The 22,243-nt window shown below is 44.6% G+C and overlaps 1 protein-coding gene across 1 annotated transcript in view; it reads left to right on the forward strand.

The window, feature by feature from the left end:
* Positions 1 to 22,243, forward strand: part of dpp6a (dipeptidyl-peptidase 6a) — an 848,482-nt gene that overhangs the window by 763,413 nt on the left and 62,826 nt on the right. Inside the window, exon 17 of the mRNA XM_078537068.1 lies at positions 13,346 to 13,393. Coding sequence (XP_078393194.1) covers positions 13,346 to 13,393 — 48 coding nt within the window. The remainder of the gene's footprint in view (positions 1 to 13,345; positions 13,394 to 22,243) is intronic.

A 22,243-nucleotide genomic window follows, 5' to 3' on the forward strand; every position in this document is an offset into this window, starting at 1 on the left:
CGGTCTAACCTTGCAAAGCAAGGACGCACAAGCACATGGGACGCCAAAGGTAGCAGATGGATGGGTGCCCCGCCACCAGGAAGCTCCCCTCCCAGCATGTCAGCACCCTGACTTTGACATGTTTCGTAGTTCCAGCACTGTGCCTAGGTGAAGGTCCTTGAGGTAGTCCCCAAAACAGTACTCTGGGTGTCAGTGTTACACATGCTGCGGGTGCAGAACCCATCTCAGCACAACCCTCTCAGGGTGAACTAGGCATGGGCAATACCTGCAGGCCCACCCAGAGAGGGATACATGCCATGAATGATTCAATGCTGTAACTGCGCTCAGAGTTTGGGGTGGGGGGTTGCTGGGGGGAAAGCCTACCTGCTGTGTTAAGTGACCTCTGCCAACATGGTGCTCACCCTTCCCGAGTGCAAGAGGTCGTTGAAACGCTTGCAGCACTGGACCCAGGTGCATTGCACCACGTTGTGGGAGCTCACCACCTCCACCACCTCCTCCCAGGCACGTTTGGTCAGGTGGGAGGGCCTCCTCCTCCTATCCCTCAGAACGAGGACCTCCCGCCGTGCTGCCACCTCCTCCAGGAGGGCAGCTAGGCACTCATCGGAAAACCAAGGGGCACAGTGATCCGCTGCTCTACCCTCCTACCTGGTCTGCTCTCCAGCAGCACTCTGGGGAGTCCTTCTGTTGGCCGTGATTAACAGCCTTTGCAAGGCTGCCAGCACCCTATTTAAACAGGATGCCAGGTTGTCTTTGGACCCGGCGGTCACTGCACTCCCACCACCGCCCGCCCACTCCCGCTGTCCTCGGGAGCCGAGCTTCACGCTGGTTGGGCCTTAATTGGCCCACCCACGTAGAATGGCAGTGCAGAGCCAATCGCGGGCGGTGATCAGCTCTGCGCCTGCCCACGCCCACTCCTGAACGGCCTGCCTGACGGGGAGAAAATTCTCCCCATGATGTTGATTGAGGAATAAATATTGACCAGGGCACTGTGGATAACTCACCTGCTCTTCTTTGAAATAGCCTTGTGTGGGATCTTTTACGTCCACCTGAGAGGGCAGATGTGGCCTCCGTTTAACGTCACAACCGATAAACAGTGCCTCTGACAGTGCAGCACTCCCTCAGTACTGCTCAGGATTGATTTTTGTGCTCAAGTCCCTTTACTCAAGAGCCATGGAACAGGAGTGTAGCACTGTTAGGACATAGATGTAAGATGGTCACTAATACACCCAATAGGGAGCTCAGAGAAACTTCTTTACCCAGAGAGCGGTAAGAATGTGGATGTTGCTGCCACAAGGAGTAGTTGAAGTAAATTGCATGGATGTGTTTAAGTGGAAGCTAGGTAAACAGATGAGGAAGAAAGGAATAAAAGGATAGCCTGACAGGTCATTTACAGGGAGAGCATGTGAGAGAAACAGCGGGGCCATTTATAGCGAGAGTGTATGAGAGAAACAGCGTGGTCATTTACAGGGAGCAAGTGCGAGAGGAGTGGGGCCTTTAGCAGTGAGAGAGTGTGAGAAGAGTATGAGACCATTAAAGAGCATGAGAGGCAAAACAGCACGGAGAGCACCTGATTGGTGAGCAGGATTGGTGAGTATTTCTAGTCTTTAAAGTAAAGTAAGGTCTTTAGTTTGTGTTTAGTTCTCTAGCCTTTTTTTTCTCTTTTTCTTAAAGATCGCTTGTTAAGTATAAGATCAATATTGGTGTGTATAAAAAATAATTATAATAAAATGTGAAGAGCAGGGATACTAGAGTAATTAGTTGATTAATTTAATTAAAGACGATAGCGATGGCAGGACAGGTGATGTGTTGCTGCTGTAACATGTGGGAGCTGCTGGACACCAAGGTGATCATAGGCGAACACATCTGTACCAAGTGTTTGCAGCTGGAGGAACTTCGGATCCGAGTTAAGGAGCTGGAGTCCGAGCTGCAGACATTGCACCACATCAGGGCGGGGGAAAGTTACCTGGACACTTTGCTCCAGGAGGCGCTCACACCCCTCAGATTAGGTAACTCAAATTTGGTCTATGACCAGGGACAGGAGAATGTGACTGCAGGTGAAGCAGGTTTGGGGACCCAGGGGGTAGCATTCGAGGAGCCTTGGCACCTGCCACTGTCCAACAGTTACAAGGCTCTTGCAAGCCGTGTGGATGAGAGCGGGGACTGCAGGGAGGATGAGCGAAGTGACCACAGCACCGTAGTACAGGGAACCATTCAAGTGGGGGAAGGAAATGGGAGCATAGTAAAGGTAGGGAACAGTATAATTTCGGGGGGATAGAAACTTTTCTCTGCAGCCGTGAGCGTGAGTCCCAAAGGCTGTGTTGTCTGCCCGGTGCCAGGTCTAAGGACATCTCCTCAGGGCTGGAGGGGAACTTGGAGTGGGAGGGGAGGGATCCAGTTGTCATCATCCACGTTAGTACCAACGACATTGATAAGACTAGAAGAGATATCCTGCTTAAAGAATTTGAACAGTTAGGAGCTAAATTAAAAAGCAGTACCTCTAAGGTAATAATCTCAGGGTTTCTATCTGAGCCATTGGCAAACTGGCATAGGGTAAATGAAGTTAAGGAGTTAAATGCGTGGCTCAAAGGTTGGTGTGGGAGGAATGGGTTTCAGTTCATGGACCACTGGCACCAGTACTGGGGTAGAAGGGAGCTGTTCCGGTGGGATGGGCTTCACTTAAACCGTGCTGGGACCAGTGTCCTGGCAAATCGCATAACTAGGGCTGTAGAAAGGGCTTTAACTAAATAGAGGTGGGGGGAGGGTTCTGGAGAGGGGATATGTACGCTTACAAAGCAAAAGGATATGGCAGCATTGCGGAGCAGCTATTTAGGTAATGATACCAAGAGTGTGACAGGAAGGGACAGAGTATACAAACATTTAAAAAAGCAGCAAATAGAGTCAAGGGGGGAAAATGGTAAAAACGCAAAATTAATGGCCCTTCACTTAAATGCATGTAGTATTTGGAACAAAATAAATGAATTAACGGCACAAATAGAGGTTAATGGGTGTGATCTTATAACCATTATGGAGATGTAGATACAAGGAGATCAAAGCTGGGAACTAAATATTCAGGGGTATGTGACTTTTCGAAATGACAGGCAGGAAGGAAAGGGTGGTGGGGTAGCTTTGTTACCACGAGATGCAATAAGTACAATAGCAAGTAAATATTTTGGGTCGGAAGATGTAGAATCCACGTGGGTGGAGGTAAGAAATAACAAGGGGAAGAAGACACTAGTGGGAGTAGTCTATAGGCCCTTTGACAATAGCTATACTGTAGGACAGAGAAGAAAACAGGAGATAATGAGGGCATGTAAAAAAGGCCGTACATTAATCATGGGTGACTTTAATCTTAATGCAGATTGGGAAAATCAAATTGGCAGAGGTAGACACGAGCAAGAAGTCATAGAGTGTATTCAGGACAGTTTCTTAGAACATGTTGTGAATCCAACCAGAGATCAGGCTATTTTGGATCTGGTAATGTGTAATGAGGCAGGTTTAATAAATGATCTCAGAGTAGAGGATCCCCTCGGAAACAGTGACCATAATATGGTAGAATTTAGCATTCAATTTGAGAGTGAGAAACTTGGGTCGGAAACAACTGTGCTAAACTTAAATAAGGGTAATTACAATGGAATGAGGGCAGAGTTGGCTGGAGTGGACTGGGAAAGCAGTTTAGCAGAAAAGATGGCAGACATTTAAGAAAATAGTTCATGACTCTCAACAAAGATATATCCCAGTGAAGAAGAAGGATTCAAGGAAGGGGATAAACCAACCATGGTAGACCAAGGAAATTAAGGACAGTATCAAATTGAAAGAAAAAACATACAATGTGGCAAAGATTAGTTAGTGGTAAGCCAGAGGATTGGGAAAGTTTTTAAAAACCAACAAAAGATGACCAAAATATTAATAAAGAGGGAGAAAATAAACTTTGAGGGTAATCTAGCAAGTAATATAAAAACAGACAGTAAGTGCTTCTTTAAATATATAAAAAGAAAGAGAGAGGCCAAAGTGAACATAGACCCCTTAGAGAATGAGGCTGGGGAAATAATAATGGTGAACCAGGAAATGGCAAGGGAGTTGAATTAATATTTTGCTTCAGTCTTCACGGTAGAAAATACTAATAGCATTCCAAAAATACCAAATAATCAAGGGGCAAAAGTAGGGGAGGAAATAAATACAATAACTATCACTAGAGAAAAAGTACTAGGGAACCAAATGGGGCTAAAGGCCGATAACCCCTGGACCTGATGGGTTGCATCCTAAGGTACTAAAGGAAGAAGCTACAGAGATAGTCGATGCACTGGTCGTAATTTTCCAAGAATCCTTAGATTCTGAAAAAGTCCCAGAGGATTGGAGAACAGCCAATGTAACACCATTATTTAAAAAGGGAGGGAGACAAACAACAGGTAACTATAGGTCAGTTAGCTTAACATCTGTCATTGGGAAAGTGTTAGAGTCTATTATAAAGGATGTAATAGCAGAGCATTTAGAAATACATAATCTTATCAAGCAGAGTCAGCATAGATTCATAAAGGGGAAATCACGCCCAACAAATTTATTAGAATTCTTTGAGGAGGTAACACGCAGGATAGATAAAGGTGAACCAGTAGCTGTAATATATTTGGATTTCCAAAAGGTGTTCGATAAGGTACCGCACATAAGAGTACTTAATGACATAAGAGCCCATGATGTTGGGGGGTAGTATATTAGCATGGATAGAGGATTGGCTAACTAATAGAATACAGAGAGTTGGGATAAGGGGGGCATTTTTGGGATGGCAACCTGTAACTAGTGGAGTGCCACAGGGATCAGTGATGAGGCCACAGTTATTTACAATATATATTAATGACTTAGATGAAGGAAGTGAATGTACTATCGCCAAGTTTGCAGATGACACAAAAATAGGTGGGAAGGCAAGTGGTGAGGATGACACAAGGAGTCCATAGACGGACATAGACAGGTTAAGTGAGTGGGAAAAAACTTGGCAGATGGAACATAATGTGGGAAAATGTGAGGTTATGCACTTTGGCAAGAAGAATAGGGGAGCTGAATATTATTTAAATGGAGAAAGACTGCAGAAGGCTGCAGCACAGAGGGATTTGGGAGTCCTTGTGCATGAATCCCAAAAAGCTAACATACAAGTTCAACAGGTAATAGGGAAGGCAAATGGAATGTTGGTCTTTATTTCAAAGAGAATAGAATATAAAATTAAGGAAGTCTTGCTAAAATTATACAAGGCACTAGTTAGATCAAACCTAGAATGCTGTGAACAGTTTTGGTCCCCTTATCTAAGGAAACATATACTGGCAATGGAGGCAGTCCAGAGAAGATTCACTAGGTTGATCCTGTGGATGGAGGGATTTTCTTATGAGGAGATGTTGAGTAGGTTGGGCCTGTACTCATTGGAGTTTAGAAGAATGAGAGGCAACCTTATTGAAACATAAAAAATTCTTAAGGGGCTTGACAGCATAGATGCTGAGAGGTTGTTTCCCCTTGTGGGAGAGTCTAGGATCAGAGGGCATAATCTCAGAGTAAGGGGTCGCCCATTTAAAACAGAGATGAGGAGGAATTCCTTCTCTTAGAGAGTCAACAATCTGTGGAATTCTTTACCGCAGAAGGCTGTAGAGGCTGGGTCGTTAAGTATATTCAAGGCTGAGATGGACAGATTTTTAATCAGTAAGGGAATCAAGGATTATGGGGAAAAGACAGGAAAGTGGAGTTGTGGATTATTAGATCAGCCATGATCTCATTGAATGGTGGAGCAGACTCAATGGGCCGAATGGCCTACTTCTGCTCCTATGTCTTATGGTCTTATAGGGTTAGATGAGGTAGGCTGGGAGGAGACTCATGTGGAGCGTAAACACTGATATAGACCAGACAGGCCGAATGGCTTGTTTCTATGCTGTAAATTCAGTGAAATTCTATTAACTTATTGCGTGCTAATCAGTATTTTCCTAACTTAACAAAAGACTTGCAGTGATATGCAATATATTTCACGACCTCAGGATGACACAAAGCACTTTGCAGCCAATGAAATACTTCTGAAGTGTTGTCACTGTTGCAGTGTAGGAAATATATAAGGGCAGAATTTTTCCTTTGATTAGCAAACGTCATTAGAGGAAGATCTATCCTTGTTATAACCCGCGTTGATGTAGTTTTGCTTATTGGCTTAAATACAACTTCAATGTTCTATTGGTTAAGTGTGCACTGTATGGGTCATTTTGAGCCTTCATACTCTTGGGAAGCAACCTGGTCAACCAAGAAAGCATGTCAGAAATTTGTGTACTCACCGAGTGCAATCTTCTGACCACAGGAAGTGACGTACCTCACAGACCTGAGCTTCTGATGTGCACTCCCTGCAGGTGCTGCTCACTGATGGGAGCGCAGACTCAGAAGATGAGCAATTTGAGGATGGCAGGTCATATGGTATTGGGGACATAGAGGGTTGGATAAGGCATCTAATTCCAGTCTTTTGTGCAGTGTTAGCAGAGAATTGCAGGTTCGAGCCCTCTTGGGGGTACAAAATTGACTGAAAAATAGGAAGCAGAGAGCAATGGTCAATGGATATTTTTCGGGCTGGAGGAAGGTTTGTAGTGGAGTTCCCCAGGAGTCAGTATTGGGACCCTTGCTTTTCCTGATATATATTAATGATCTAGATCTTGGTGTGCAGGGGACAATTTCAATGTTTGCGGATGATACGAAGCTTGGGAGTGTTGTAAGCTGCGAGAAGGACAGTGTAGAACTTCAAAAGGGCATAGCCAAGTTGATGGAGTGGGCAGATGGGTGGCAGATGAAGTTCACTGTGGAGAAGTGTGAGTTGATGCATTTTGGTAGAAAGAACATGGACAGACAATATAAAATAAGGGGTAAAATTTTGAAGGAGGTGCAGGAGCAGAAAGACCTGTGTGTATATGTGCATAGATCATTGAAGGTGGCAGGACAGGTGGAGAGAGCAGTTAATAAAGCATATAGTATCCTGGGCTTTATTAATGGGGACATAGAGTACAAGAGCAAGGAGGTTATGCTGAATTTATCTCAGACACTCGTTAGATCTTAGCTGATGAGAAACTTCAGTTACGAAGATAGATTGGAGAGGTTGGGACTGTTCTCCTTGGAGAGAAGAAGGCTGAGAGGAGATTTGATAGAGATGTTCAAAATCATGAGGGGGCTGGACAAAGTAGATAGGGAGAAGCTGTTCCCGCTTGTAAAATGATCAAGAACGAGAGGGCACAGATTTAAAGTGATTTTCAAAAGAAGCAAATGTGACGTGAGAAAAAAATTTTTCACACAAATAGTGGTTCGGGTCTGGAATGCACTGCCTGGAAGTGTGGTGGAGGCGGGTTCAATCGAGGCATCCAAAAGGGCATTAGATGATTATTTGAATAGAAACAATGTGCAGGGATACAGGGAAAAGGCAGGGCAATGGCACTAGGTCATAATGCTCATTTGGAGATCTGGTGCAGACATGATAGGCCTCCTATGCCGTTAAAATACTATGATTCTGTGATTCAGGGTGGTGAAGAAAGGCTCACAGTTCTGAAGAGAGCAGGGTATGAAGAGAGGTTCACAGTTTTGGTGGGGGGTGGGTGGGTGGTGGGGAGGGTGACAGCAGGGTGGGAAAGATGATGTTTCTGCCTTCTGCCCAAAATAGGCGTGAAGTCGTTGGAGTTGAGATCTGGACCCATTTCAAAAACATAAAAGCAAAACACTGCAGATGCTGGGAATCTGAAATAAAAACAGAAAATGATGAAAAAGCTCAACTGGTCTGGCAGCATCTGTGGAGAAAGAAACAGAGTTAACATTTCGAGTCCAATGTGACTCTTCTGCTGAGCCATTTTCCTCTGATGGGTGGAGCCAGATCAAGGGTGCACAGTCTAATTTTTAAAGCTAGGCCGTTCAGAGTGAAATCAGGAAGCACTATTTCACACAAGGGCTAATGGAAACGTAGAACTCTCTCACACAATTGGATGCTGGCTCAATTGAAATGTTCAAGAATGACATCGAAAGAGTTTTGATAGGTAAGGAAACTGCCATTATCTAATTGAATTGTGAAGCAAGCTTGAGGGGCTGAATGGCCTACTCCTGTTCCCTTGGTAGCGTTGGTGATACCCTAGAAGTCCTGAGTTTAAATACTGCCATACCATGTTACAAAATCAACTTTTCATAGGAGTCTATTTTCCAGGATTGGTGCAATTGTTAATGTGGCCTTTGCAGTGCTTTCTCTAAAAAGAAAAGACATTTGCTCAATTTAATTAAAAATTACTCTGTCATTCGGGAATGAATTCATGTTCTATATTTTAAAACCACCTTCTCCTTGTATTAGAAGATAATTTATTATGGTCGAGGAAAGATCTACATTATTAGTTTATGTTAAATTGCATTACAGATGGTTTAAACCCTATTTCACTGACCATTGGATCTTTCCAATCAGGGTCATAGGCTGATACTTTTTATTTACTCGTTCATGGGATCTGGGCATCGCTGGCTGGGCCAGCATTTATTGCCCGGCCCAAATTGCTCTTGGGAAGGTGGTGGTAAGCTGACATCATGAACCGCTGCAGTCCACGTGGTGTAGGTACACCCACAACACTGTTAGGGAGGGAGTTCCAGGATTTTGACCCAGCGACGGTGAAGGAACAGTGATATATTTCCAAATCAGGATGGTAAATGGCTTGGAGGGGAACTTCCAGGTGGTGGTGTTCCCACGCATCTGCTACCCTTGTCCTTCTAGATGGTAGAGGTCATTGGGTTTGGAAGGTGCTGTCTAAAGATCCTTGGTGAGTTCCTGCAGCGCATCTAGTAGGTGGTACACACTGTTGCAACTGTGTGTCGGTTGTGGAGGGAATGAATGTTTGTGGAAGGGTCAATCAAGCAGGCTACTTTGTCCTGGATAGTGTCAAGCCTCTTGAATGTTGTTGGAGCTGCACTCATCCAGGCAAGTGGAGAGTATTCCATCACACTCCTGACTTGTGCCTTGTAGATGGTGGACAGGCTTTGGGGAGTCAGGAGGTGAGTTTCTCACCTCAGAGTTCCCACCTTTGACCTGCCCCTGTCGTCACGGTATTTATATGACTGGTCCAGATCAGTTTTAGCAATGGTAACCCCCAGAGTGTTGATAGTGTGTGATTCAGCAATGGTAATGTCATTGAATGTCAAGGGGAGATGGTTAGATTCTCCCTTGTTGGAGATGGTCATTGCCCAGCACTTGTGTGGCGTGAATGTCACTTGCCACTTGTCAGCCCAAGCCTGAATGTTGTCCAAGCCTTTCTGCATATAGACACAGATTTCTTCATTACTTCTTTCCTTCTTTGTCTCCTTTCAACTCATGGATATTTATCTGTCCTGACAGAGATGAGTAAAAGGATTCAATGGGAGGACCATCGAAAAGCTAGTCCTTCTTGAAGCCAGCTCCAGAAACATCTAGGCAAACTCCTGCAAAGATCAACTTTGATGGAGTGGGTGACGTGTCTAGATGGCTGACAGCCGTCTTTCCTGGCAGGTTCTGTTTACCCAGTTCTCAAATGGCCAACATTCCAGGGGAGGACAAGAAAATGCTTCAAAGACATTCTTGTACTTCAAGCTGCATTTAAAGTCACAACGTCTTAATGATGAGGCAGAGCAGTAGCAGAGAAGGAAAGAAGGGGAAGAAAATCCTGCACTCTGGATCCCACGTGTGGGACATCCTGTCCCGTGTGCCCAAAGGTACACGGGTCAAGAACCGGCCTGTTCAGTCACAGGATGAACCATGGCAGAAACTCGTGACCTTGGGTAGACATCATCTTTAAATTGAGGGATAGCCGACGGTGACATGGTTTTCTCTTAGTGCCCTCTGGACAAATTCTGACTTTCCAATTTTTCTCACATTCAAAGAGCAAATTTAATGAATTGCCCTTGCTTGTCCTTTGCCCCTGCAATCCCCATACTTCAGGCAGAGGTGAGGGTCTAATATGTGACAATTTAGATGTGTCCAAGTGTTTGTGGGATGTACCCTGAAAAGCTATATGTGAACGTGGTTATTTGAAAGTTTATCAGACTGATCTACGTTATGACAGTGTGGGCACATCACAGAATATTGCAAGGTTCTTGTCTATATAAAGGGGTGGGTTCAGACCTGCAACCTAACAGAGTGGACTGCAATAACTTTTGATGCTGCAGTTATGATCATTCTAAAGGGAATTCTGCCTTTTTCTAAAGACCTGAAGTGCAGTCCTAGCTCTTATCAGCAAAGTAGCCACCATTTTTTTCCTGTCAGAAGCTTGCAATTGAAAGAGCTTGCATTTCAGAATAGTTCAGTGATGCATTGACAAAGCAGTAACTTTATAGTCAGTAGCTTTGAAAGCCAATGGGGCCGAAAATGTTCAGTCCTATTCCTGTCATAATGTGCTGACTGATTGAAGACCACATGCACTGGGTACCAAGCTTTCCTTGAAGTTTCCAATGGTCTTTTTTGTGCTACCACTGATTTTACTATTGAAACTGCTTAAGGTTGGCTTAATTTAAGATTTTGTTCAGGTCAAGACTCTTCATAGTGATTTCTCCCTACAGTGAATTTCTGTCACTTTCTTCAACATTAATGACTGCAGCAGTTTATTTTTTTAAAGGAAATTTATCTTCCTGATTAAAAATAATTCTTTCTACAGGAGAGTTGGACATCAATATGGCTGTATTTGTATGTGTTGGCACTTCCATCTTGGATGTTTCCCAACCTGGGAATAGATTGGAGGGAGATCGGTAGGTGGGAAACCCAGCGACAAAAGGCCCACAGGGCCTGCCAGTCAACTGACAGATGTAAAACCCTGCTGGAAGTCTTTAACAATTTATTAAAGAGTGATTTCAGCCCCCTCATAAAGGGGGCCAATGTGAAATCCTGCTCCTATATCCACCAGGACCTTGGCAACCTCTCCTCACTCAACTCCAATGGGATGGCCAGTCCATCAGCCTGCAAGGCTCAAGATGCACCCCTTAATGGTGAAGGTGCCCACTTGACTTATTGGCCCAGTGGTGCCATCCTGCTAACCCTGAACGCTTTTCAGCTAGAAGTCACCAGTGAAGTGCAATCCCAGCGTAATTACCAAAATCTTGGCCTGAGCATTTGCTGCCCCAATGTGATTTTTTTTTTTAGCCTGTATTAATGCGGGTCGCAATGGGTGAATGACAGAATAAATGTGCCTTCTTTTATACTGTCTGACATGGACAATCTCATGAAAATCATTTTACTATCGAAACTGCTTAATGTTGGCTTAATTTAAGATTTTGTTAGGGTCAAGACTCTTCATAACTGATTTCTCCCTACAGTGAATTTCTGTCACTTTCTTCAACATTAATGACTGCAGCAGTTTATTTTTTTAAAGGAAATTTATCTTCCTGATTAAAAGGAATACTTTCTACAGGAGAGTTGGACATCAATGTGGCTGTATTTGATGTGCTTCAGCACTTTTAAAAATTCATTCATGAGATGGGGGCATCGCTGGCTAGGCCAGCATTTATTGCCCATCCCTAATTGCCCTTGAGAACTGAGTGGCTTGCTAGGCCGTTTCAGAGGGCATTTAAGAGTCAACCACTTTGCTGTAGGTCTGGAGTCACATGTAGTCCAGACCAGGTACTACAGATTTCCTTCACTAAAGGACACCAGTGAACCAGATGGGTTTTTACGGCAATCGACAATGGTTTCATGGTCATCATTAGACTTTAAATTCCATATTTTTTATTGAATTCAAATTTTACCATCTGCCATGGGTTTGTAAAGAAATGGAAAAAAGGACTGTCAGATACTCATTTCTGAAGTGTTTCCCTTTAATGCATAAAACACCAAAATGCTGTTTCTAATCTGAACGGATGGTGCACTCTGAAATGTGGGCAGTCTCCCAGCAACTCAATTTAGTCCATCTTGCCCTTAGGCCCTACCGTTGCCCAAAGAAAGAACTGGAGGATCTTCAGATAATTGGGAAAACTGGACCTTCCCATTGCCCACAATGATTTGGCCACAGAGTACAAGCTGCCCAAATCTTATTCCACACGCAGAGATCATTCTGGGGCACTTAAGTTCATCCACGTGACTGTGAGTGTTTAAAGGCTTAATGCATTTGTGAAATTTTCCTTTGTCAAATTTTTTGACAGAGTCCTTAACCCATTTAAAATAGCAAAGTTATTGGCTCTTTCAAAACACTTTACTAGGAAGATGTCAATTGTGCCTGTGCTAATAGTCATGCAGCATCAAAGACTGAGAGGCTATGCTCAGTCCAAGACCACCAACATTCATTGTCTAATTTGGAATTCAAATTTTGTCACCTGCCATGGTGGGATTTGAACCTGGGTCCCCAGAGTATTACACTGGGCCTCTGGAATACTAGTCCAGTGGACAAGACCACTGCCTCTGTTCCCACCCACCCCAACAACAGTCACAATTCCCTCCAGTGGCCTCAAATCCTCTTTTACCAATGAATCACCCTGGCTCTATAAACCATTCACACATAGCTCTACCAAAATGTACAAAATATATTTATTCCTCAGTGTAGTTAACCTCAATATGTTAGGAGTTGTATACAGGAGTTTATACACAAGGAGGCCATTCAGCCTACCATGCCTGTGCCAGCTACCAGTTAAGTCATCTACTTCTAATGGGATTCTTTAAAATTCATTCATGGGACTAGGCCAGCATTTAATACCCAACCTTAATTACCCTTATTCAGAGAGTATTTAAGAGTCAACCACATTGCTGTAGGTCTGGAGTCACATATAGGCCAGACCAGGTAAGGATGGCAGATTTCCTTCCCCAAAGGGACATCAGTGAACCAGGTGAGTTTTTACAACAATCAGCAATGGTTTCATGGTCATCATCAAATCTTTAATTCCAGATTTTTAAAAATTGAATTTTAATTGAACCTGGGCCCCCAGAGTATTACAATGGGTTTCTGGAATATTAGTCCAGTGGACAAGACCACTTTGCCACTGCCTCTGTCCCCTCCCAACCAACAAAAGCACTAAGCTCAAAATAAAACTTGGCAAAAAACATTTCAATTCACAAGGTATCAATCATGCTTCTTAAATTAAGACAGACCGAGCAAACGCAATTAGGGATTTATTAGAATACTTTATGAGACAAACAGTTTGTTTTGCTTCTTTTTAAGATGTTATTGTTCATGCAAACTATAATATTAATTGTTGAATTTGTTATTGTAACTACACCAGAGAGAACATATGGCTTACATGTTCTATACATATAACGCTCAAATGAACCACCCCATTCTCACACACTGCCCCCATGCTGAGCAAGTCCCAATTAACTTCATGGTTCTTTCTCTCTCCCATATATCTGATCTGTAAACTATCTTCTTTACCTTCTCAGGTCCAAGAGTCCCGAGGGTCACAGTTCACAGCACCACTGATAGACACAGTAAGTAGTCACTTTTCACCTTGACCCTTGACCTTACAGGATCGCACTTGACCGATAGAAACTCCTTAGCAATATGCTTCCACCAAGTCAAACTGCCGACTTGATCTTTGTGGGATCAATTACCAGTTGTGTCTCCCTTGCATTCCCCTCCTTTCCCTGTGCGTGCAGATGCTTGGTTTCCAGTATGAATGCTCACTGAGAGCGTGACAGATGGATTCAACCTGAGATTTTATCCCCTCAGTCACTCAATATTGTCAGTACGCTGCAACAGGATTTGGCACATTTGGAAATGGGCAGGAATGTATTATGCTGAAGAGCAGTGTTGTCAGAATAGTCAGCAATAGGTCCTTGTCTGATGAGCAGAAAAAATAAATTGGTATCAACTAATGGAAATTCAGCAAGAGACAGGTCACAGGAGGCCCAAGTCTTATTTTTGTGTTTCTTCAGCTATTCTCCTCGAGGCGGCAATATCATTGTTCTTTGGTCACTAAGTGCAACACACATTTGAAATTCAGGCCCATTGTTAATTAGAATGTGGCAGTGAATTTAAAATGCCAAATTCAAACAACATTTAACCAGAAGTGGAGACGTATCAGAGCTCAAGTCGCACTAAGGCTAGGTTTGTTCAATAAAGTCATCTGATGTGCGTGTATTATTTTTCTCTTGTTCCAGTTTTCTCTTTCCTTTCCCTTCTCCTCCCCTGAAGTTACTAAATCATGCTGTGGAATGGTCTAATGCCTACCTGCTGCCCTCCATATATCATGTCATATGGCCATCCTATATGTGGGGCTTAAGAGTGAGAGCGATAGTTCAAGGCACTGTGCATGGGGAGGAGAAGGGGAGGAGGTGCAATCTGAACCCAATTCTGCTTTCACACATAGACATTTCCTGGCACAAATCACTCTGTAGCAGTCAGAATTGGGATCCAGCTACATTTTGTCTGCTCCCTGTCCTAAAGACACCATGGCCAGTTCGCACTGCCTCAACTCCTACCATGACTGATATCAACTATTTCAATAATGACCAGGCCTCCAGCACTCTGAACAACTTGGTACCACACTAGGCAATGTCTTCACCCAAGGAGCCAGACTTTCGTGCATTTCTGATATTATTCATGGTTCAGGTGGCAACGCTTTCATTCTAGTGACTTCGGCACAAAATCTAGACTGATACTCTGGCCAGCACTAAGGGAGTGCTGCACTGTCTCAGATGCCGTTTTGAAAGATGTAAAGGATCCCATGGCACTGTTTCAAGGAAGAGCAGTGGAGTTCACTGACTGTCCTGGACAACATTTATCCCTCAACCAACATTCACGACAAAGATGATCTGGTCTTTAAAACATGGGTCTTTGTGGGAGTTTGCTGTGTGCAAATTATCTGCTTGGTTTCCTAAATTACTACAGTGACAAAACTTCAAAGAGTACTGAATTGGTTGTGTAGCACTTTGGGACATCCTAAGGTCATGAAAGGTGGAATATAAATGCAAATTATCTGTGAACGTGTGTATATTTCACTAACAGTTGCAATGACAGCATTTTAGGATTCAGATCCTACTTCAGATATTAACACTTCTGTCTCAGTACAAATTATCCCCAGATTGATGCCTTAATTTACGCATTAAGTCAAATCTTTGACACTATAATGAATTGTGAGAAAGCTGTGAACGTCCCTGTGAAAAGATACATCCAACTCTTCTTGAAATAATTTCGACTGGTTCTGTTAATAATTGCTGCTGCCCAAAGATGCAATCATCATATCAGCAAATGCTGTGTCAATTTTTTGCTGATGAGCCACCAGGGTAGGGTAGCCAGTCTGGTTGCAGAACCAATAACCTGGGAAGTCTGGACTAGTAATCCAGAGAATGTGAGTTCAAATCCCACTGCAGCAGTTTGAGAGTCTGAGTTCAGTTTTAAAAATCTGGAAATTGAAATCTGGTAGAGCTAATAGTGATAATGAGATTCTTAAATTGTTGTGAAAACTGAACTGATGTCATTCAGGGAAGGAAATCCAGTGACCTTACCCAGCCTGGCCTATAATTGGCTCCAGTCCCACTCTTCGAATCATGGAATGGTTATAGCACAGAAGGAGGCCATTCGGCTCACTAAGCCCATGGCAACCCTCAGCATGAGGAATTTAGCTAGTCCCACTCCACCCTCCCCCACCCCGAACCTTTCCCCTTACCCGTGCATTTTTTTTCCCCTTCAGGTGGCTCTCCAACTCCCTTTTGAAAGCCACAGTTCAATCTGCCCGGACTACCTTTTCAGGCGGTGCATTCTAGATCATAACCACTTGCTGTGTAAAACAGATATTCCTTATGTCACCTTTGGTTATTCTGCCAGTCACCTTAAACCTGTGACCTTTAGCTCTTGACCCTTCTGCCAATGGAAATGGTTTCTCTTTACCTACTCTCCCTAGACCCCTCAGGATTTTGAACACCTCTTTTAGTCTCCTCTCAATCTTTTCTACTCTTACCAACACTGCTCACTGAATTGACCTGTCAAGACAGTAGCAGTGGTTCAAAAAAAAAGGCCCTCTAACTGTTCATAGAAATGAACGTCAACCTTGCCCACCTGGATTAGGCAAGTTGTGAAATTGTCTAGAAATCTATGTGCCTGCTCTCTATGCAAAATACAACAAAACGTTAATTGGAACAATAATTCCAAAGAGCTTCAGTGACCCTTAAGTTGAAATCACACTGCATTATTGGTATTTAATACCTTTGCATGAAACTCCTCTGCTACGTTAACCTTTATCACAATGCAAGAGTTTCCAGGATGGCTTGAAAGCATTCAATAATTTAAACAGTAATAATATTGCACGCACAATTTGATCTATTTATTTTCGGGGAGAGCTTAATGATTTATTCATGGTAAAATCTGGTTTAGGATTTGAAAGGGGAGGCTGCATTAGTGACCCATTTCTGGTTGCCCCAAGGACAAGATGGACCTTCTAAATTGAATGTAGAAGGATTGTTTATTCACTTAAATCAGAAAAGAGCACCAGGTTCCCTTCCCAAATGGGTTTTAAGGCAAAGTAGCAGCTTTTATGATCTGTTTTTGTTTTCAATTTATCTGGACTCTACAACTTAGAAATTTATTGAATTAAACTTTACAACTTGTCAAGTTGGGATTTGAACTCATGCTCGCTCGGTTTTTTTTTAATTTGTTCACGGGATGTGGGCATTGCTGGCTAGGCCAATTGCCCTTGAGAAGGTGGTGGTGAGCCACCTTCTTGAACAGCTGCAGCCCATGTTGTGTAGTGTTTTGGCGCAGCCAAAGGTGAATGCTGAGTTGTTCAAATCCCAAAGGGAAACTTGAAACAACTACCACAACTTGTTTTGCAGTTGGTATAAATTTTGAGATCTGTGCCTTGAATTCAGTAGTAATAAGACCACCAAGTCTTTTTAAACCTAAATTAAACAATTATTAATAAGAGAAATGATTTTCAATATGTACATAGATCTACAAATTATTACTATAATAACTTCTAAATCCTCTACTCAATCTAACTCCCAGTTACAGTTTCATTAAGGCAACAGTAAGAAACATTGATTTTAAAAGACTCAGGCAAAGAAACATGATATCCTGAACAAGTCAACTCTCAAATGAGTTTTCTTAACTTCAGTCCTTTGAAGACAGCAGCTTGAGGCATAGATGCTGAAGGCTTTTCATACTTGTAAGATCTTAAAAATTCCTTCCCTTACAAAACAACTTTCTCTTCTTTATACATATCTTCTGCTTTTAATGCAAATACCCATTGTTTCACTATGTCTTTGGACTTTATCTCCCTGATAATAAAGCCCTCTTATAGCACTCACTTTTACCAGTAATCTTTGAGAAAAATAAACACACTGGCCAGGATTTTGCCCTCATTGGGTGGGTGGGAGAGGCCGGGAAGCCGACTGCTGCCTACAATCGGGGCCGGACCGCAATTTCACGCTGGCGGGTCAGTTAAGTCCCATCCAGCGTGAAACACGTGCAGGAGCGCTCAACCTTTTTACCCAGAGTGTAGTGATGGTCTGGAATGCACTGCCTGGGAGGGTGGTGGAGGTGGGTTGCCTCACATCCTTTAAAAAGTACCAGGATGAGCACTTGGCACGTCATAACATTCAAGGCTATGGGCCAAGTGCTGGTAAATGGGATTAGGTAGGTAGGTCAGGTGTTTCTCACGTGTCGGTGCAGACTCGATGGGCCTCTTCTGCACTGTGATTCTGTGAGGGGGGAGGAGGGCGAGCGCACAACTTCATCCATTTGTGTGGGTGCGCGCTGGAAAAGCTCCCTGAGGCACAGAGCTGCCTCAGGGAGATGAACAGTTTTGAAAATAAAAAATTGTAATATGTTATAAAAACATGTCCCCTCATGTGACTCTGTCACATGAGGAGGGATATGTTATTAATTAAATGTTTAAATTTTTATTTAATTTTTAATAGCTGTTGGAAACCTCATCCCGCCCATGGATGAGGTTTCCGAAAAAATACAAAGGCCACTTGGCCTTTTCACCTGCCCGCCAACCATAAGTTTGGACAGGCAGCACAAAATTTCTTTCTATTATAACTTTAATGGCCTTAATAGGCCTTTTAATTGTTGGCTGCTGACACCTGTGCCCGCCCACCGACCGAAATATCACGTGAGTGCGCGATGACGTCGGGCCACTCACCCAGCGTCGTTGCACGTCATTTTACGCTCATTCGGGTTGGGTGCACGCCCGCCCGACGAGCATAATATTCTGGCCACTGTTTCTAACCTTTACCTGGCCAGGTGACACAGTTCATCCCTCCTTTGAAAACAAACTAGTCTTGTTTATTTCAAAATGCAAATGTTCCCTTGACACCTATGTTTCTAACCTTCCCCATGTTTATCTAATTGACATTGCAAACATATCCACTCTTCTTAGATCAAAGCACCCAGACTAGCTACCTCTGTCTGGATCTGTGAGACCCTGGCAGAACTAAACAGAGCATCCTTAAGTAAGTTATTGCTGAGTACATGATGCTAGATAGCTCTGTCAACGACACCTTCCATCCCTTTACTGATGATTGAGGGTAGACCGAGTTGACCAGTTAGTTGACCAGATAGGAATTGTCCTGCTTTTTGTGGACAGGACATACCTGAGCAATTTTCCACATTGTCAAGTGGATGCCAGTGTTGCAGCTCTACAACTTGGCTGCAGAATGGTGTGAGTGGTGGCTAATTCTGGAGCACAAGTCTTCAGTACCACAGCCAGAATTTTGTCAGGGATTATAACCTCAGTGCACTCAGCCATTTCTTAATATTACATGAAGTCAATCCAGTTGGCTAAAGATTGGCCTCTGTGATAGTGGAGGCCACAAGAGGAGGCAGTGATGGATTATTCACTCAACAATTCTGGCTGAAAATGGTTGCAAATGCTTCAGATTTGTCTTTTGCACTGATGTGCTGGACTTGCCCATCATTGAATTTGGGAATGTTTGTGGAGTCTTCTCCTCTGCTAAGTTGTTTAATTGTCTGCCACCTTTCACCAGCTAGATGTGGCAGGACTACAGACCTTTGATCTGATCCATTGGTTGCAGGATCACTGAGCTCTATCTATCACATGTTGCTTTCCCTATTTAGTATGCATGTCATCCTGTGTTGTTGCTTCAGCAGGTTGGCACCTCATTTTTAGGTATATCTGATGCTGCTCCTGGCATGCACTCCTGCTTTCCTCATTGAACCAAGGTTGATTCTTCTGGCTTGATGATAATGGCAGTATGAGAGATATGCCAGGCAATGAGGTTGGAATGTAACTGGGATATGGTCAACAGGTTCCCGATTGTAAAAGCGAACCCTGTGTGTGGGTGTCACTGAGCTGGTGGATGGTGTGGAGGAGGTCAGTGACTGTGGATCATCTGGGTCATTGGTGTCATTGTGTCCAGAAGTAGCATCTTCATGTTCCTGCCCTTGCTATGGCCTGGGCTGGGCATTGCAAGAGCCTTAGTGGAGAACAAAAAGAACCACCATAAGGCTGGAATTTTCTGTCCCCGTTGGCTTTGGGGTTTCACAATGTCGTGAAACCAGTTTGCAATCGTCCACTCCATCAGTCAGTGGCAGGCCACGTTTCCTGCTGCCGGGCATCAGGGACGTTATTTTAATACATCTGCATATCATTATGAGCCCTACTCACTGGAGTCATCCCTCCACACTGGATCATCCGGGGATGTCAGCAAAGGGCTGCACTGCGTCTGAGGTGAGTTTGGGGGCAAGGAAGCCCGATCTGATGGTAGTGCACAAGCACGTGCTGCGGGTGGGGAGCGAAGTAGCCAAGTATTAGGGAAACCTGGTATAAAGTGACCATTCTTCTGCAGCTGATATAGTTCAGACACAGCAACATTGGCATGCTTGGAGTTGGGCCTCTAGCTTATCTTCCCACTCAAGCAACGCAGAGGCATGAAAGTGCCACCAAATGCTCCAGATTTTTTCACCCCTCAGACACAGACAGCAAACTAATGAATATTTTAGTGGACTGAAGAACAATTGGACGACTGGGCACGTTGCAGAATCTACTTGCTAAAGCTGGCCTTGGTGCAGTCGCTGATGGAGGTGCTCACAGCCCCTTGCAATGTCAGCATTCAGGTTTGGACCAGCCTCCCCGATGGTTCAAGCTAACAGCACAGACTTGCAGTGCGGGTTAGGAGAATGCCTGCACCTGAGCTGAGAGCACAGCATGCAGTCCAATGGGCAAAGCTGCCGTCAATCGGTCAGGCAGAGTGGGGCGGAGGTGGGCAGGGTTTCGGGCAGCCATGGAGCACACTAAACTCTGGCCATCCAAGTGGTGGCCAGCACTCTCTGGAATGTGTTAAGGGGTTTTCAGACTTAACAAAGAGAGGTTCTTAATGCTAACCCATGCATCTCTCTTTCACTCTGCAGGAGGAGTACATCAGGAGCATGGAGCCCGGTGACCTAGCTGTATGCCTCATGAATTAGAGAAAGCAAAGACGAAGGAGAAGAGAGCAATGGAGGCACCTGTCTGGGCAGAGGGAGGAGCAGCACACATAAGAAGAGGAGGTGGCTGGAACTCCTGCAGACGCTGCTAAAGAGCCACAGCCTAGCTAGACCCAGGGTCTGTAGATGGCACTTGTCATTCTTGCAGATGACTGAGAACCAGTGTCACCAAAGGCTGTGCATATTCAGGGAACTGGTCGCTCACATCTGCCATCTGCTGCAGGTATTGGTGCCACAGGGACATGGAGGGTATTCACTGCCAGTGGCCATGAAAGTGACTGTGGTGCTCAATTTTTATGCCAGTGGCTCCTTTCAGGACTCCACAGGTGATCCCTGTGGGATATCGCAAACCTCCACACAAATGCACCCCCGGGAGGCCACGGACGCCACATTCGCGAAGGCACGTAAGTATGTGCATTTCGCCCAGGATCAGGAAAGCTAGAAAGCAAGAGCACTGGGATTTGCCCAGATCTCAGATTTCCCACAGGTGCAGAGTGCCATTGTTTGCATTCATGTGGCACTCAGATCTTCATGCCAACAAACGGTTAGCTACACAAGGTTCAGCTGGTGTGCGACCATCACAGATGCATCCTGTGGGTCTGTGCTTGATTCCCAGGGAGTGTCCATGACTCTTACATTCTCAGTAGGTCACAGCTCCCTGACATCTTCCAGGGTCCAGAGAGACTGCAAGGTTGGCTCCTCGGGGACAAGGGGTACCCGCAGAGGATGTGGCAAATGATTCCCATCAGAATGCAGCAGAGAGAAAGTACAACGAGGCTCATGCTGAAACTTGCGATTTGGTGGAGCAAACCATTGGAATGATGAAAATGAGATTCCGGTCTGGTGGAGTCCTGCAATACAGCCCACAGAGGGTGTCACGCATCGTCGACACCTGCTGCACCCATTACAACCTGGCGCTGCAACGGGGGAAGGAGCTGGCTGAGGAGGAGATGGAGGAGCTGGAGGCCTCCTCCGATGAGGAGGACATCGACGGGCATGAGGTACTCGAAGGAGAGGATGATGGCGATGAGGCTATTGTACTCGCCAGATGAGGCAGGCATGCTCAGGAGGCTCTCATAGCTGCTAGATATGTGGAGGATGATGCTGACTTGCAGTGAGGAGATGCCATAAATTCTCACATTGCATCTGTGAACGTGTGACTCCTGTCTGGCTGATGGCAGTACACATACCCTCTGTGATAAGGCTCCTGTCATTGGAGATGCAGCAGGTGCCCATAGACCTTACATTCCAGGAGGATGATGACGACATGCAGTGGGGACACTCCATAGATCCTCATATAGCTGATGTGAATGTCTGACTCCTGTCTGGCTGATGGCAGCTCGCTTGTGCTCTGTGAACAGGGTCATATCATGGAGATGCAGTGGGGAAACTTTAACTTCTCATGATCCTATGACATCCTTTGTGAGCTGAACCCTTCAGGACCAAACTGTCACCGGACACAGATGCTGATGAGATGGGGGCCAGCCACACCTCAAAGGTGCTGGGAGCACACAGAGAGAAGGACGGAACTCTGTGTCGCCAGCCCAGGACATTCTGGCAGCAATGATAAGCCCTATCAAGGTGCAGGCATGGCTAATGTGACCAGTGACAGTGAAGGCACAGCATCAGTGTGCTGGGAAGGCTGCACAAAACACAGATAAGAGGCCCTGGACTGAGACACGTGCCTTTATCTTGTGCAGGAAGCAAGGTTTCACATCTCAGCAATATGAACACTGCTCATCAGAACAAGGAGCCATAGGCAAGGAGACATTGTTGGGAGTTTATTTACAATAGCGAACATTATATATAAGTGATTGACACTTGCACCCTGGCTGTGCATCTGCATTTTCTTAACCTTCCTAACCCTGCCGCTTTGTCTTGGTGCTCCCCAG

Source organism: Cetorhinus maximus, chromosome 3 (genome assembly GCF_964194155.1).
Source record: "Cetorhinus maximus chromosome 3, sCetMax3.hap1.1, whole genome shotgun sequence".
Classification (NCBI taxonomy): domain Eukaryota; kingdom Metazoa; phylum Chordata; class Chondrichthyes; order Lamniformes; family Cetorhinidae; genus Cetorhinus; species Cetorhinus maximus.